Source organism: Erythrolamprus reginae, chromosome 8 (genome assembly GCF_031021105.1).
Source record: "Erythrolamprus reginae isolate rEryReg1 chromosome 8, rEryReg1.hap1, whole genome shotgun sequence".
Taxonomy (NCBI): Eukaryota; Metazoa; Chordata; class Lepidosauria; order Squamata; family Dipsadidae; genus Erythrolamprus; species Erythrolamprus reginae.
The window spans coordinates 15372693-15390531 of NC_091957.1; the positions used below are offsets into that span (position 1 = coordinate 15372693).

The 17839-nt window shown below is 45.1% G+C and overlaps 1 protein-coding gene across 1 annotated transcript in view; it reads right to left on the reverse strand.

The window, feature by feature from the left end:
• LOC139171135 (solute carrier family 2, facilitated glucose transporter member 1) overlaps window positions 1-14597 on the reverse strand; it is a 49008-nt gene extending 34411 nt beyond the window's left edge. Inside the window, exon 1 of the mRNA XM_070758986.1 lies at window positions 14475-14597. Within this exon, the coding sequence (XP_070615087.1) occupies window positions 14475-14492 (18 nt within the window). The 5' untranslated portion in view covers window positions 14493-14597. The remainder of the gene's footprint in view (window positions 1-14474) is intronic.
• Between the last annotated feature and the right edge of the window lie 3242 nt (window positions 14598-17839).

Here is a 17839-nt window from a genome sequence, read left to right on the forward strand (position 1 = left end):
CCAGTGGCAAATAAAGGGGGCTGGGAGCATTCTTCACGTGAGCGTCCCAGCATCGCGCCATCAAAGTTCAGTCTCTGGGACCCTGTTTCCTACTTTCAGCTGTCCCGGCCGTCTTCCGTGATTCATTTTGTGACCAGCAAGGGGAAGCCGGCTTCACTCCACGACCACCAGATGGCTAACCTGGCAACTGCGGTGATTCACCTAACAACCACGTCAAGGAAAGTCGTAGAATCCACTTAACAACCGTCCACCTTAGCAACAATCGCAGTCATAAGGGCCGGTCGTCCTCGGCTTACGACCAGGGCGAGGATTTCCACCGCCCAGCAGGGCAGTTTAATAATAATAATAATAATAATAATAATAATAATAATAATAATAATAATAATAATACAAAATCCAGCATAGTGATCTTGCTTGCTGTGTTGCATTGTTAATTAGTAATAATAATAATTGTAACATTATTGTTATTATTGTTATTATTATTGTTGTTATTATTACTGTTGTTGTTGTTGTTATTATTATTATTATTATTATTATTATTATTATTACAACTACTGTATTATTAATTAGATTTGTACACCACCCCTCTGCGAAGACTCAGGGCGGCTCACAACACAGTACACAATATACAAATCCAATATTAAAAACAGATAAAAACCCTTATCATAAAAAAATTCATCACACAACCCAAACAAAACATAGCTAAGTTTGATTCACGCCTCATCAGACAATTTCAAACTGTGTTTTTTTGTTTGGTGGATCCCAGAAGTTGTTCAGGGAGTTCCACCGTCGTTAAACAGATCCAGCTTCCCCCCCCTGCCCCCACTGAATTGGGTCATCTGAAGCCAGCTGAGAAGGTCCCAGGACCCCCAGATGCTGCGGCCGTCATAACTACGGGGCCTGTTAAAAGCGCCCCCAGTTTTAAGTGTCGGGGGACAATGTGATGGTTGTACTAGCCAATAGTAGTTCACCTTTTCCCCACTTGTGACTCCACACCGTTGCTAAACGAGGACCTGCAAATGAGGCCTTTTAAAAACAATGTTTATTTTGTTTTTTGTTTTTAAATATATTTATTAAATACATATGTTAAAAATGAAACAGAGAAATATAAATATAATACACAACATATCAATCATATACATTGTATTATGGCAGAATAGTAGTAATAGTAGTAGTAATAATAATAATAATAATATTATTATTATTATTATTATTAATTAGATTTGTATGCCACCCCTCTCCGAAGACTCGGGGCGGCTCACAACAATAATAAAAACAATATTATAGTAGAACAAATCTAATATTTAAAAACATATAAAACCCTATCATATTTTTTTTAAAAAAAACACATTCATACCAAACATAAAACAAAGTATAAAAGAGCCTGGGGGAAAGGTTTCTCAACTCCCCCATGCCTGGCGATATAAATGAGTCTTGAGTAGTTTACAAAAGACAGGGAGGGTGGGGGCAGTTCTAATCTCGGGGGGAGGGATTGATTCCAGAGGGCTGGGGCCGCCACAAAGAAGGCTCTGTGAATAGAAGAAAAGAGAGAAGGAAGGGAGAAGACAGGAATGATGCAGTGGAAAGGGAGAAGAAAAAAGAAAAGGGGGATTGAGAAGGAAATGTGAAAAGGAGAAGACATGCCGGCTATTTAGCTGGCACTTCCGTAATATGCAACCTCTGATTTAAATACGTCGTTGGTGTAAATTTCCCTAGATTTTCATTAGTTAGATTTTTGTAGATAGGTTTATTTGGATCGGGGACAGGGGCAGCGTTAATCAGGTGGGAAGACACCCCGCCCAATCCCATTCCCCAAACGGCCCCTTTGGACCTGCCCTCCCTCCCCCCTGTCAATCAAGACAACATGGCCGGAGGGAGGCAGACCGCCCCCCCTCCGCCCAGGGACGCCCAGCCATGGCAACCACACAAACAGCAACCCGGACGGATGTTTGTGGCTGACGTCGTCGGTAGCTGCGTGGCAGCCGCCCTTCCAGCTAAAGGTGAGATTGCAAAAGTCTCGCCAGGTGTGGGAAGTGAGGCCAAAAGGCACACATTAGATTAGATTAGATTAGATTTATTGGATTTATATGCCGCCCCTCTCTGCAGACTCACAACAATGGTAAAAAACAGTACATAGTAACAAATCTAATATTTAGCAATCTAAATTACAGTTTTAGGTTAAAAAGTCCCCCAAAAAAGAAACCCCAATATATAAAAAACAAGCACACAATCGAATCATGCACAAAAATTACATGGGCAAGGGGGAGATGTCTCAATTCCCCCATGCCTGGCGGCAGAGGTGGGTTTTAAGGAGTTTACGAAAGGCAAGGAGGGTGGGGGCAATCCTAATCTCCGGGGGGAGCTGGTTCCAGAGGGTCGGGGCCGCCACAGAGAAGGCACTTCCCCTGGGTCCCGCCAGACGACATTGTTTAGTCGACCGAACCCGGAGTCGCTGGGATTCATGCGGGGAGAGTTCGGGGCGGAGGGATGCCAATCACGAGGCTCTGTGGGTAGGGGGAGCTTCGGATCCTGACTGCTTGAGCAGCGGGCTGGACTAGAAGGCCTCCAGGGGTCCCTCCCCACTCGGTCATCGTCTTGTACAGGCAGGCAGTTACTCCTCGACTGGCGAACACTGTTGGGCCCCAGGACGTTTTGTTGCTTGACAGGCGCATTTTTCTCCATTTTAGGAGCTTTTTGGCCACAGTTGTTAAGTGAATTCACTGCAGCTGTTAAGTTAGCAACGGGGTCGTTAAACGAATCAGGCTTCAGAGGTGGCTTGGCAGAAGGTCGCGTGACCATCGTAAAGACGATTCAGCTGCCAAACGTCCGGATTTTGATCCCAAGACCCAACGGGGGGGGGGTCATTAAGAGTGAAAACATCCCTGACTTTTTTCCCCCAGCGTTGCTTTAATTTTGTACTGTCACTAAACTGTTGTAAGTCAAGGACTACATTATTATTATTATTATTATTATTATTATTATTATTAATAATAATAATACGAAATCCAGCATAGTGATCTTGCTTGCTGCGTTGTATTGTTAATTAGTAATAATAATAATTGTAACATCATTGTTTGTTTATGTTTATTTAGATTTGTATGCCACCCCTCTCCGCAGACTATTATTATTATTATCATCATTATTACTATTATTATTACTATTATTATTAATTTATTAGATTTGTATGCCGCCCCTCTCTGAAGACTCGGGGCGGCTCACAACAGTAATTAATACCAAGTTATAGTTGCTGCTGTTATCATTATTTATTTATTTATTGGATTTGTATGCCTCCCCTATTATTTATTTATTCGATTTTTCATGCCGCCCTTCTCCTTAGACTCAGAGCAGTTTACAACATGTTAGCAATAGCAACTTTTTAAAACAGAGCCAGCCTATTTGCCCCCACAATCCGGGTCCTCATTTGACGCACCTCGGAAGGATGGAAGGCTGAGTCAACCTGGAGCCGGTGGTGAGATTTGAACCGCTGACCTACAGATCTTAGAACTACGGCGCCTAAAACACGATTTAAGTATTGCCCACAAGATCATATGCTGCAACATCCTACCGGTCAATGACTACTTTAGCTTCAACCGCAACAACACAAGAGCACGCAACAGATTCAAACTCAATATTAACCGCTCCAAACTTGACTGTAAAAAATATGACTTTAACAATCGAGTTGTCGAAGCGTGGAACTCATTACCGGACTCAATAGTGTCAACCCCTAACCCCCAACATTTCTCCCTTATACTATCCACGATTGACCTCTCCAGGTTCCTAAGAGGTCAGTAAGGGGCGTACATAAGTGCACTAGGGTGCCTTTCGTCCCCTGTCCAATTGTCTTTCCTTTATCTCATATATCATATATATTTTCTTCCTTTCATATATCTTCTCCTCTATTTTTACATATCATCTTTATATATATTACTTCATGTCTATTCTCTTCCATATGTATTGTGTATTAAATAAATAAAATAAAATAAATAAATCTACAGTCAGCTTCAGTGGCCTGCAGTACAGCACTCTAACTGCTGCACCACCATGGCTCATTATTATTATTACTATTACTATTACTATTACAGTGTTCCCTCGCTTTTCACGGGGGATGCGTTCCGAGACCGCCCGCGAAAGTCGAATTTCCGCAAAGTAGAGATGCGGAAGTAAATACACTATTTTTGGCTATGAACAGTATCACAAGCCTTCCCTTAACACTTTAAACCCCTAAATTGCAATTTTCCATTCCATTAGCAACCATTCACATTATTACTCACCATGTTTATTTATTAAAGTTTATTTTAAAAAAAATTATTAAAGGCAGACAAAAGTTTGGTGATGACATATGATGTCATCGGGTGGGAAAAACCGTGGTATAGGGAAAAAACCCGCAAAGTATTTTTTGAATACTTTTTAATTTTTAAAGTAATTTTTGAAAAACCGTGGTATAGACTTTCCGCGAAGTTTGAACCCGCGAAAATCGAGGGAACGCTGTACTATTATTCTATTCACAAAAACCAGTAAAACACGGCAAACGAGATTGATATGCTGGATTTTGTATCAGAATATCCCAACTTGAACACTTTCCAAGCATCTAGGACTGTGTGATGTATTTTCGTATGATGCGCGCAGATCCAAGTACGTTGGCCTTTTCCAACCGACAGCTCATGATTCTGTCAATGTTTATCGTTTTCAAATGCTGGTTGAGGTCTTTTGGCACAGCACCCAGTGTGCCGATTACCACTGGGACCACCTGCATTGGTTTATCCTGGAATCGTTATTTATTTATTACTATTAATACAATTATTACTATTATTAATAATAATAATTAATAATAATTTATTAGATTTGTATGCCGCCCCTCTCCGAAGACTCGGGGCAGCTCACAACAATAAAAATAGCAATGTTGCAATTATTATTATTACTAATTAACAATACAACACAGCAAGCAAGATCACTATGCTGGATTCCGTATTATTATTATTATTATTATTATTATTATTATTATTATTAATTAGATTTGTATGCCGCCCCTCTCCGAAGACTCGGGGCGGCTCACAACAGCAATAAAAACAATATAATAGTGGAACAAATCTAATATTAAAAACATATAAAACCCTATCATTTAGAAAAACCAAACAGCACATTCATACCAAACATAAAACAAAGTACAGTATTAAAAAGCCTGGGGGAAAGGTGTCTCAACTCCCCCAAGTGAGTCTTGAGTAGCTTATTAATTATTATTATTATTATTATTATTATTATTATTATTATTATTATTATTATACTTTCTGCTGTTTTGCGAGATCCCTAAGAGCCTCTACATAGGAAACAAGCTTCTTGTGTGTCCAACCACACTTGGCCAAATAAATAAGGAATAAAGTAGAAAAAGCCTTAAACTCTCTTGCAAAACTTTCCTACGCCTCCCCCCCCAAAACACTTGAATTTAGGAAAAAGGCCAGCCCACCCCATGCCCAGCAACCCCTCCCCTGGCTCCAGAGGCTGAGAAGGGAGATTGAAAGATGCCCAAGTTTGCCATCCCAGCCCTCCGATGCCCCTGCGGCCACGTAGCGCTTCTCGGCGGCTGAAGTTGGCACCGTGGTCCCCCCTGGTGTGCCAGGCAGCCTTCGGGGAGGTTTCTGCAGGAGCGGACATGGACTGGGTGCCTCTGCCCACGTCCACCAGCCTCGGATTCGAGGGAGGGGCGGTGGGAGCGGGGGAAAGGCATGTTCTGGCAGCCAATGAGCGGCCGGCGCTGGACACCGGGCACACAATGTCCCTCTATGGCCTCCAGCAGGTTTCTTCCCTTCGCCAGCAGACCATCGGAGAAGCTGTTGAGTGATGCAGGCATGGAAGAAAGCTGCAGGGTCTCCAAAGAGGGGAGGGTCCCAATTTGAATCCTACCAATCCACGCTGAAGAGAAGGGGAATGATAGAAGATGAGAATAGCAGGAGAATAGAAGGCTTGGAAGGGACCTTGAAGGTCTTCCAATCCATCCCTCGGCTCAAACAGGGGACACTTTCTTACAGAATAGAAAATAACAGAATAACTGAGTAGGCAGGCAGGTAGGAAGGAAAAGAGAAAAAGGAAGAAAAGGAAGAAAGAAAGAAGGAAAGACAGAAAGAATGACAGAAAGAAAGAAAGAAAGAGGAAGGAGGGAGGGAAGGAAAGAAAGAAAAAGGGAGAGAGAGAAAGAAATAATGAAAGAAAGAAAGAAAGAGGAAAAAAGGGAAAAAAGAAAGGGAAGAGAAAAGGGAAAGGATAAATTCCTCGTTCTTTCTCATCCTGTTTGCTTTTCCAAAAAAGTTAAAATAAACATGCCTACAGGGTGATGTGTTTTTGCCAGTCATATTTCAAATTGCTACTCCACCCAGGAATAATAAAATTAATCATAGTTACTTGATTCTCCTGAATTGATCTCAAACGGTCCTGGTAAACTTTTACTTTTTGTAAAAAAAAAGTTTTTTAAAAAAACGAAAAGATTATACATAGCTAATAGAAATACATTCAGAGAAAAGGTGGAAAAAATGGGAAATCTTTAAAAAAACAGGAAAGAAAAGCAGGGTAGGGGAGAGAATAAGGAAACAGAAAAACAAAAGAACAGATAATAAGGGAGACAGGCAGTTAAGAAATATGGATCACTGATCCATCTAAATAATGAGAAAAAAAGTAGGTACAACATATATATAAAGCTGAAGGGATTGGATACTGTAGCCTAGAGGATAATTCTCTGCCTTACAAGGCAAAGGTTGCAGGTTCAAGTCCCAGTGGGTATGGCTAGCTGATGAGGCCAAAATAAGGCCGAAATGGATCTATCCTAGTCTCCCTTAATTTTCAAATTCAGCTTAAACATGTGACATATATATATTTACGAAAACAAATATATATATATATATTTGGTACAGAGCTGAAGGGATTGGATACTGTAGCCTAGAGGATAATTCTCTGCCTTACAAGGCAAAGGTTGCAGGTTCAAGTCCCAGTGGGTATGGCTAGCTGATGAGGCCAAAATGAGGCCGAAATAGATCTATCCTAGTCTCCCTTAATTTTCAAATTCAGCTTAAACATGTGACACATACAGATAGAATTGTCGGCTATCAATAAAATTAACTGCCTTGGAAATGGCCCTGGGTTGGGCCGAGAGGCAAAAAAGGAGCTGTGATGTTCCTTCAATATACCAGGGTGATTCGACACAAAATGTAACCCTTCCCTGGTACAGAGCTGAAGGGATTGGATACTGTAGCCTAGAGGATAATTCTCTGCCTTACAAGGCAAAGGTTGCAGGTTCAAGTCCCAGTGGGTATGGCTAGCTGATGAGGCCAAAATGAGGCCGAAATAGATCTATCCTAGTCTCCCTTAATTTTCAAATTCAGCTTAAACATGTGACATATATATATATATATATATATATATATATATATATATATGTGTGTGTGTGTGTGTGTGTGTGTGTGTGTGTGTGTAGATTGTTCTGAGTTCGGGTTTTGCCCTGTGTAATATTTTGCATGTCTATGCGACGTTTCGGTGAAATCACCTTCACCATCATCAGGCTGAAGTTTCAAGCTTCGTGCTGTTGTACAATGGATATAAAAATATATAAATATGTAATATATATATATATATATATATATTTGTTTTCGTAGATTTTCACGGGTACAGGTATGATGGTCTTGGCATATTCGGGTTTCTTCCCGTGTAGGATTTGGAAATTTCTGGCGACGTTTCAACGAGGTCCCACTCGTCATCTTCATCTATATATGTAGATTGTTCTGAGTTCGGGTTTTGCCCTGTGTAATATTTTGAGTGTCTATGCGACGTTTCGGTGAAATCACATTCACCATCATCAGGCTGGAGTTGTAAGCTATATCTATATCTATATCTGAAGTTGTAAACTATATCTTCAGCAGCACGAAGCTTACAACTTCAGCCTGATGATGGTGAATGTGATTTCACCGAAACGTCGCATAGACACTCAAAATATTACACGGGGGGGGAAACCCGAACTCAGAACAATCTACATACATATATCTGTGAAAATCTATGAAAACAAATATGTATGTATGTATGTATGTATGTAACATATTTTTGCTCATAATGAAAAGGATTATATATATGAATTGGCTTCTGAACTTCCACTCAGCAGTTATATTTTCATCACTATTCTATATCTCAGAAGTTATAAAATTATCTGGATGCTTCTAATTTAACCTCTCCACGATTGCAGCACAATTCTTTCGATCCCCCCCATATCTTCAAAACTACAGAACCAGCAAAATCACTTTCCAGTCATTAACGGCTGTTAACGAGGCCCTTTCTCTAATCAAGTAAGTAGCCCTTCTCACCAAATTCTCAATTTTACCCCTCTGTGGTAGTAAAAATTTCCCAAGCGCCCAATAATGCCAACAAGGCTGAACATCACAAATGAGAATTTTGCTGTGCTAAGCCCCAAACAAACCATGTTATGGGCAAAAAGCTTGGACTGCTGACTGGGGAATAAGAGAACTTCGGCAGAGATGAACAGGCTAACTACGCAAGTAAAAGAGAAGGAAGAAATTGTATTTCTACAACTGGGAGAAACTGTATGATTGGCTGAGCAAGAAAAATAAAATAAAACATTATATTTATTTATTTATTTATTTGTGTGTTTGTTTGTTTGTTTGTTTGTTTGTTTATTTATTTATTTTTTATTTAGATTTGTATGCCGCCCCTCTCCGCAGACTCGGGGCGGCTCACAGCGAGATACAGCAAATCATGACAAATCCAAATAAATTTAAAATATTTAAAAAGATTTAAAAAGAACCCCATTTACTAACAAACACACACACAAACATACCATGCATAAATTGAACATGCCCAGGGGAGGTGTTTCAGTTCCCCCATGCCTGATGGCAAAGGTGGGTTTTAAGGAGTTTACGGAAGGCAGGGAGAGTAGGGGCAGTTCTAATCTCTGGGGGGAGTTGGTTCCAGAGAGTCGGGGCTGCCACAGAGAAGGCTCTTCCCCTGGGGCCCGCCAACCGACATTGTTTAGTTGACGGGACCCGGAGAAGGCCCACTCTGTGGGACCTAATCGGTCATTGGGATTCGTGTAGGATAGAGGTAATCTAAATGGAAAATTTTGACAATGCTAATATATTGGAGAAAAGATTGAGCAATAAGAAGTGAATAAGAGGATTATAATCGATAATCAACATTGTTTTTGGGATATATTACTATATTACTATGACGAATGAGACTTGTTAGATTTTTGAAGTACCAAAAGAAAATGATACGTGTAACCACATAAGTTAGAAAATGAATATTGATGTATGAAAGGAAGATATGATAGACTTTTTTTCTCTTTCTAATTTAAGTATGCAGAGTTTTAAGATGCTGTAGTTATGTATGTATATATACACTGCTCAAAAAAAATAAAACAAAGGGAACACTTAAAGAACACAATACAGTATAACTTCAAGTAAATCAAACTTCTGTGAAATCAGTCCACTTAGGAAGCAACCCTGACTGACAATCAATTTCACATGCTGTTGTGCAAATGGAGTAGTTGTGCAAATGAGAATATTTCATTCATTCAGATCTAGGATGTGTTCTTTGAGTGTTCCCTTTATTTTCTTTGAGCAATATATATAATTATTTCCCGTCTCCTCCTTCTGAATGGGGCGCCAAGGGGTTCTCTGAGAGCGGAGACTTTTTCAGGGTGGCTCCCTGTGTGCCAACCCAAAGACACCCCCTTTCAGCACCATGGAGAGGGTTTTTCCCCCAAACAAAGTCACTTTCCTAAACCTCTCCAAAACTTGGCTCTTTTTTCTTTCCACTGGGTCAGTTTTCTTCTACTGAAAATGGGGGGGGGGGGGCCTTTTCCTCTAACACCCATCTTCCCACTTCCCCACGTTGTGGCTGTTGCGGGTTTCGTGGTTCTTGTCAAATGAGGAGCTTTTCCCATTTTCTTTTCCTCACCCATAAGAAAAACCTCAGAGGTTGAATGAGGCAGTGAGAAAAATAACGGAACTGCCCTCCTGGCTATCTGTTTTGGGCAAAAACCTTCCAGTGGCCTCCCTGAACATGTACAGAGCTCCAATTCCCAAGGGCAGGCCATCGTGCAGACGGACCTGCCAATCAAGTCAAATGAAGGGAAACCGTTTGTGAGTCAGCGTCTCCATCTGACTCAGCCCCAAAGGGCGCTTGATGCTCGGGCTGGTTAAAGAGTCAAGTTTGAACAGGCTCAGCCACGAGGCCCCAGCCACCTCCTCCTCTCGGGGCTTCCCCTCCGCCTCCTCCTCCTCCTCCTCCTACTATTAATACTACTACTACTACTTCCCCCAGAATCCCCCTTCCAGCATTCCCCTCCTTCTTGGGGGGGGCGTCAGACCGCAGCCTCTGGCCATTGAATGTCTAGTATGTTTCTGGTTGTAATTGTATAAATGATTTTTTTAACGTTTAGCTTTTTTTAAATAATGCTTTAATTAATTGCTTTCATTAATTGGATTTAGCTATGTTTGATCCTCTGCACACACATACACACAAAAAAAATCACCTTTATTGCTCTTCCCTGCACTCTTTCCAGAGTTTCTGCATTATTATGTTGATGTAGCCTTCCCAACTTCCCTGGTTCTACAGCCGGGCTGAAGCCACAGTGGCACAATAACATCCATCCACCAGTACAGTATTTATTATTCTCCTCTCTCCCAAGAAGGGCTCCTGCCCAGGTGCCTGGGCCTCTGCCTCGGAGATCAAAGCCAGCCCCATTGTCTCTCCAGCCCCTTTGAAGGAGCTGGGAAAAGGGAAATTTAAATATATATATTTATATCTCCCCCTGGCCTTCTTCTTCTTCAAAAAAAAAAGAGAGAGAGAGAGATTGTTTTGCATCAGTTTCCGAGAGTTTGCCCACCGGGACGGAGAGAGAGGGCACGTGTTTCTCTCTGCAAAAGAGGCTCCTCTTACTCCCCTCCCCTGGAAAATAATACGCAGTGACGCGCTCCCGACTGTCACGTCGTCCCACCAGCCATTCCAGACCCGGAGTCTTAAATCCAGAGTGTGCCAAAATTCCAGTCCGGCTCTTTGCGGCCACTCTCGGGAGGGGGTGGGGGGCGTGTGCCTGCTGGCCGGCTTTGTGGAGCTGAGTGTTGTGTGGTCTTGGTGCCCGGCACACAGTTGGGATCAGTGAAAAGAGGAGGGGGCCGGAGCTGCCCAGCACCCACCCCCCTTCCCAGGCCCTCCGCGGTGGGCTCAGCCGTTTGATAGAAGGGGGCGCGGGGAGGGAGGGGAAGGGAACTTCTCTCTGCAGCCAAGCAGGGGAGACAAACTCCAGAGGTTGAAGCCTGAGCCGGATAAAAAAAAGTCCTTGAGGAGGGAAAGAAACGCTCAAGTGCCACATTTTGGAAACAGAGAAAAAACGGCCTTCCCGCTACAAGGAAACCAGGATGTTTAAAGAGGCTGGAGTGGGGGCGGGAGGAAGCCCCTCAAATTTTGCAAATTCAAAACAGAAGCAAAGCAACGTCCCGGCTTAACAAGTGCACAGAATCACAGAGGGGTCCTTGGAGGTCATCCAGTCCAACCCCCTCTGCTGAAACAGTTGAGATCACCACCACCATTCTGGACAAAAGAGTTTTTCCTTGGAAACTTCGGAGGAAAACCTCCACAACTTTCTGGAGGGAAGCCATTGATTGGGGATTGGGGAATAACAGAAGGGAGCCCGGAGGTCTTCTAGTCCAACCCCTCTCCTCCCCCCCTCCTTTGCCATTCCAGACAAAGGTTCGATTCCTTTGCAACAAGAAGAAGGGCCGAGATTTGGCTTTAGAAACAGAGAAACGTAGAAGATTGACAGCAGAAAAAGACCTCCTGGTCCATCTAATCTGCCCTTATACTATTTCCTGTATTTTATCTTAGGATGGATCTATGTTTACCCCAGGCATGTTTAAATTCAATTCCTGGGGATTTACCAACCACGTCTGCTGGAAGTTTGTTCCAAGCATCTGCTACTCTTTTAGTCAAATCATATTTTCTCACGTTGCTTCTGATCTTTCCTCCAACTAGCCTCAGACTGTGCCCCCTTGTTTTTTCTACAAACCCGGCAACCCAGATCACCCAAATTTGAGCTCTGTTTTCACCTCAGTCCTGCTGGACCCAGGAACCTACCTCTCCGCTGACTTCTCTCCCTCCCCCCAATCGCTGCCCCCCCTCCCCAAATAAACAGGCCATCTCTGCTCCCCACCCCCGTTGTCTTCCTCCTCAGAACTCCCGCATGGTAACTGAAGCCTCTTCCTTCGCGGGAGCCTTGAACCCACTTCCTCCGAAGTCTGTACGCAATTTCAAATCTCTTTCGATGAGAAAGGGTGCGCTTGTTTTCAGTAATTCTTTTAAAGTGACACACGTGGGCCTAATATGGATGCCAGTCATTTGGGGGGGACGGACTCCATCAACGGCTTCCAGCTGCAGGGCTGAAGACCCTCTCCCACCTGGGGGGAGCCCCTCCCTGCCTTGAAAACCGACACCAGAGTAAAGTTGCACAAAGAGATGCTCAGAACTCTTCAAAAGCAGGCAGAGGTTTTGTCTCAAATCTGGTTAGGAAAACTTTTGCTGCCCTCCAACTAAGGGGGCAGGGCTGGGACATTAACCATCCCAGTTAAGGACACCCCCCCCCTCATTCATCCTTCTCCTGCAATTTCATACTTGGCATAATTTAAACTAAAGATAAAAGGGGGGGGACCCCAGCAATTCTGAGTTATAAGCACAAAGCTTCCAAGCAAATACAATGGAGGCTTTAAATGCATTTAAATTCATCCTCCTGCTGACTTAGCATCCCTGCTGATTCTTTCTTTCCTTTCCTTTCCTTTCTTTCTTGTTCTTCCTTCCTTCCCTTTCCTTCTTCCCTTCCCTTTCTTTTCCCTCCCTCCCTCCCTCTCTCTCTTGCCCATCTCCTTCAAAACAGAGGTCCGTATAATATAACCAATCAATAAAACAACATATACAACATTAGAATTGAAAGTTCAGTTAAGTTTTTTTAAATGGCTTTTCTCTCCCTAACCTTAAAAGTCCCTATCTCAGAAAAGGATAAAACACACACACACAAAAAAACCCCACACAATTTTTTTTTCGAGTCCTTTGCAACCAGACCGCTGCAAATAAATTTAGTAACCAAATAAAAAAGGCAGAAGTCGCATCTCTAAGTGCGCCTGAACAAACACCGCGCGGGCCTGAAAATACCCGGAGCCTCGCAGCGCCTTGTCAACCGGTCCGTCAATGGTTTTATGGGCTGGGCAAACATTTGCTTCGCGCCCGGGTTTTTGCCCGCTCTTTGCCAACTGGGTTCTCCCGGCAAATGTCTCCAGCGGAAGCCCAAAGTGGGGGTGCAGTTGGGGGTCCCGGTGGATGCGATGCTGGCGGCCCCAGTGGGTGAGTGTGGGGGGATTAACACCCTGTGGATCCGACCCCCCAGGAAGGCACAGGGACCGTCCCCTCCTGCTCTCCGGGGCTGGAGACCAACCGGGCACCGACTTCCACCTCGGTCAGTCTTCCGCGGCTTCCCAAGCCAAGCCACGGCCCCCGCCCGGCCCCGGAAGCCCCACCACCACGATCCCCAGCCAGGAGGACTGCCGGCGACTTTGAGGCGGAGTCGCTGAACGGCGGGAGGAAGACGGGGCGTCCCGGCCGGCCAGGGCGCCAAAGGGGGCGACGTTAGCGAGGAGGGCTAGGACGCCCCGGGACAGCGGCTGGACAAGACTTTACCCGGGAAGGGAGAGATGGCCCCGGCACCCCGCCCGGCCCTTCCCTTCCCCGGCCGCGCCACCCGGATCTGCCGTGCGTCAAAGTTAGCAGGGCGGAGGGAGAGGAGGAGGAGGAAGAAGAAGGGGCCGCGAAGCGCTCGGCTCCCTTCGCCCGGCCGCCTTTTCCTTCTCGCCCTCCGAGTCGCGCTCCCCCTCTTCTTCCCCTCCTCCTCTTACTCCTTCCATCCCTCCTTCTCTACCACTTCTCCTTTTTCTCTCCCTTCTCCTCTCCTTCCATCCCTCCTTCTCTTTCAAGCCTCCTCATCTCCCTCCTCTTCCCCCTCCTTCTCGTCTTCCATCCTTTTTCTCCTCCTCCTCTTGCTCCTTCCATCCCTCCTTCTCTTTCAAGCCTCCTCCTCTTCCCTCTCCTCGCATTCTCGTCTTCCACCCTTTTTCTCCTCCTGCTCCTTCCATCCCTCCTTTCCTACCACTTCTCTTCTTTCCCTTCCTTTTCCTCTCCTTCCATCCCTCCTTCTCTTTCAAGCCTCCTCCTCTTCCTACTCCCTTCCTTCTCAGCTTCCATCTTTTTTCTCCTCCTCCTCCTCCTTCCATCCCTCCTTTCCCACCACTTCTCTTTCTCTCCCTCCGCCTCTCTTCCCCCCCCATCGCTCCTTCTCCTTCCTTCCTTCCCTCCCTCGTTCCTCCTCTCCCCCCCATCCAGCCCGCCTCCGACCGCCGCCTGGTCCAGGGTCCTGAAGCCGCACCGCCCGCCCGGCTCACCTTCCCTTCCGAGGCCATGGCGGCGCTCCTGGGCGGCTCTGCGGGGTCTGGAGGCGGCGGGCGGGGCGGCAGCGGCGGTCTCCCGGCTGTTTCCACCGGAGCAGCGAGCGCAGTAGCGGCCTTCGGGGCCCGGCAGCGGCTTAAGAGGCGATTGGCCGGCGCTGGAGGTGTGGCGGGGGCGGGGGGGAAGGTGGGGCGGGAGGGGAGGCTGACGTCACACCGGCGGGAGGGGCCTCTGGGCTTCGGGAGGCGCCGGCTCCTGCACCCCCAATGCCCCCCCTCCCCGGGAGGCAGAAACCCCCGTGCAGGGCGGCAAGGAAGGCCTCCCACCTGCCTGCTCCTGAACTCACCTGGAGAGCTCTCTGGCTGGAAGACTCGGAGGACTGCAAATCCCAGAATCCCCCATCCAGCATTGCTCCCAATAGAGAGATTGGAGAGAAAGGGATCGTGGCTGGGGAATGCTGGGAGCTGAAGTTTCCTTTTTACTTTACTTTACTTTAATTTACTTTACTTTAATTTACTTTGATTTAATTTAATTTGATTTAATTTAATTTAATTTAATGGATTTATAAGCCATCCAACTCCTTTCAGATTCTAGGCGTCACACAACATCTTAAAACAACATTATAACAATCTAAAGCTAACATTAACAGCAATCTATATTTATTTGTTTTATTTTTTTATTTTGCCAAGTATGTTTTGGTGGTATACAACGATGTAATAATATTTATATACATGAAGCTAGTAAGACAGAAACCTTAGGACAGGGGACAGAAGGCACGCTGGTCCACTTATGCACGCCCGTTACTGACCTCTTAGGAATAGGGAGAGGTCAACAGTGGACAGACTAAGGGATAAGTTTTGGGGGTTAGTTGATGATACTACAGAGTCTGGTAGTGAGTTCCAGGCATCAGCTACTTGGTTACTAAAGTCGTATTTCCTGCAGTCAAATTTGGAGTGGTTTACTTTAAGTTTGTATCTGTTGTGTGCTTGTGTGTTGTTGTGGTTGAAGATGCAGTAGTCGTTGACAGGAAGGACGTTGTAGCAGATGATTTAATGGGTTGCGCTTAGGTCGTGTTTAAGGCAACGTAGTTCTAAGCTTTCTAAACCTAGGATTGTGAGTCTAGATGTGTAGGGCAGTGTTTTCCAACCTTGGCAACTTGAAGATATTTGGACTTCAACTCCCAGAATTCCCCAGCCAGCATCCCCAGCTGGGGAATTCTGGGAGTTGAAGTCCAAATATCTTCAAGTTGCCAAGGTTGGGAAACACTGGTGTAGGGGATTCTGTTACGAGTGGAGGAATGTAAGGTTCTTCTAGTAAAGTATCTCTGGACATTTTCTAGGGTGTTTATGTCCCAAATGCGGTGTCGGTTCCAGACAGATGAGCTGTATTCAAGGATTGGTCTGGTGAAAGTTTTGCATGCTCTGGTTAGTAGTGTGAGATTACTGGAGTAGAAGCTACGAAGGGTTACATCAACAACTCTTGAAGCCTTTTTGGCGATATTATTGCAGGGGGATTTGGCAGTTCGGTCTTTCATGTTCATGGCCCAAACTGGAAGGTTGCATCCTCCCTCCCTCCCCCTCTCCCAGAGGGATGTCCTCTTGCCTGCCTACCACAAATTGTGTCTGCATCATCTGGACACACCCGACAATTTTAATTGGAAATTATTTCCCTAGGGAAAGTAACTCGGCCTCTGTTGGAAGCTGCTCTTGGAGGAGAATTTATTTGAAAAGAGGGCCAAAGAGGGGGTCATGCCCTTTTCCAACTGGGTCCCATTGGGGTTGGATGGCATAGAAGTCTAATTAATTAATTTAAATTAACTTCTCTGCCCTTTTTGCAGGGAGCCAGAGTCCCCACAGTCCAGATCCACAAGCACTCCTACACGTTGCCAGCCAAGCCACAATTGTGGGTTTGCAAAGGCACCTTTAAAAAATAAAATAATAATCCTGGCTTCATATTAAAAGGGGGAATCCAGAGAGGGAGAAGAACCATCATTTGTGCCGTCCTTCCCAGCATCTGAGGAAACCCAGCCCGGCCTCCCTTGCAGGGTCGGTGTTTACAAAGCGGGAACACATTGTTTCCCACCCGCCGGGCTAACTTTGGTGACTAATAATAACAGGGCGGAATGTCAACTGATGGGCTGGTGAACAATCCCAATTCTTCAAATCTCGCCAGGATTCCTCCAGCCTGGGAGGGGGGGCTGCTTCCTTCTTCTTCTGCCCCCTCCCCAGAGGGTCTCACTGGCTCCTATCACAACTCCATTGTTTTGGGACCCCGTCGTGAAGCCATTGCGCTTCCTGGTTCTGGGTGGCTTTTTTTCCCCCTTCCTCTCTTTTTAAAACTTTCCGATATCGCTCGATGTGGTTTTCCGTTTCAAGCACGCCTGCTTAGCAATGATCCTCCAGTGATGTCAACAAGGGAGCTTGATTGACAGGCTCCCTCTCTCTTCAAAAGCGTCTACATGGGACAATCCCAATTGTGGGTCGGCCTCAACTTACAACCGACCGATTAATGACCAAAGTAACAACAGCACTAAAAAAAGTGCCTTAGGGTCTGTTCTGTCGGGCTCTCTGGTAGAATCCTCCCCAAAAATTCACAGGTACAAATTTCAGACACACAAATTCAAAACAATGTTCTTTATCATGAAAATTCACTTAAACCAAGCCCTCTTTTGGTATAGCAAAGAGCACTCGTCTCCAAACAAACTGGTAATTTGTACAAGTCCCTTATCAGTTCTGTGATACTTAGCTTGCAGCTGTGAGGCAATTCGCAGTCCTTCTCCTTTCACAAAGTGAAACACACTTTGCTCTGGTTTAGTTTCAAAGCAGGGAAAAATCAGCACACAAAAAGTCAGTAACGCAGTCATGAAACACAAGGATCAGATAATCCTCCACAATGGCCAAACCCACGGGCTGCTATTTATAGCAGCCTCACTAATGACCACAGCCCCACCCAACCACAGGTGGCCTCATTTTCTTTGATAATAATCTCTCAGTTGTTGTTGCCTATGCATCGCTCTCCGCATGCATGGCTGTATCATTAACTCTTGTTCTGAATCCAAGGAGGAGCTAGATAATTGATCTCCTTCTGAGCTGTCTGCCACACTCTCCTCCGCCCTGTCACTCATGTCTTCTTGGTCAGAGGAGCCTTCATCATCAGATTCCACCGGGGGCAAACCAGGCCTGCAGCATGTGGATGTCTCCCCCACACCCACAGTCCTTGGGGCAGGAGCTGCGCCAGAGCTAACCACAACAGGGTCGTTGGTCATTTTTATGACCTCTGCAACATTTCACCTATAATTTAAAAATTCAGGCCATTGGCGACTGGCTCACATTTGCTGTTGTGTCCTTTTGAGACTTCCCGA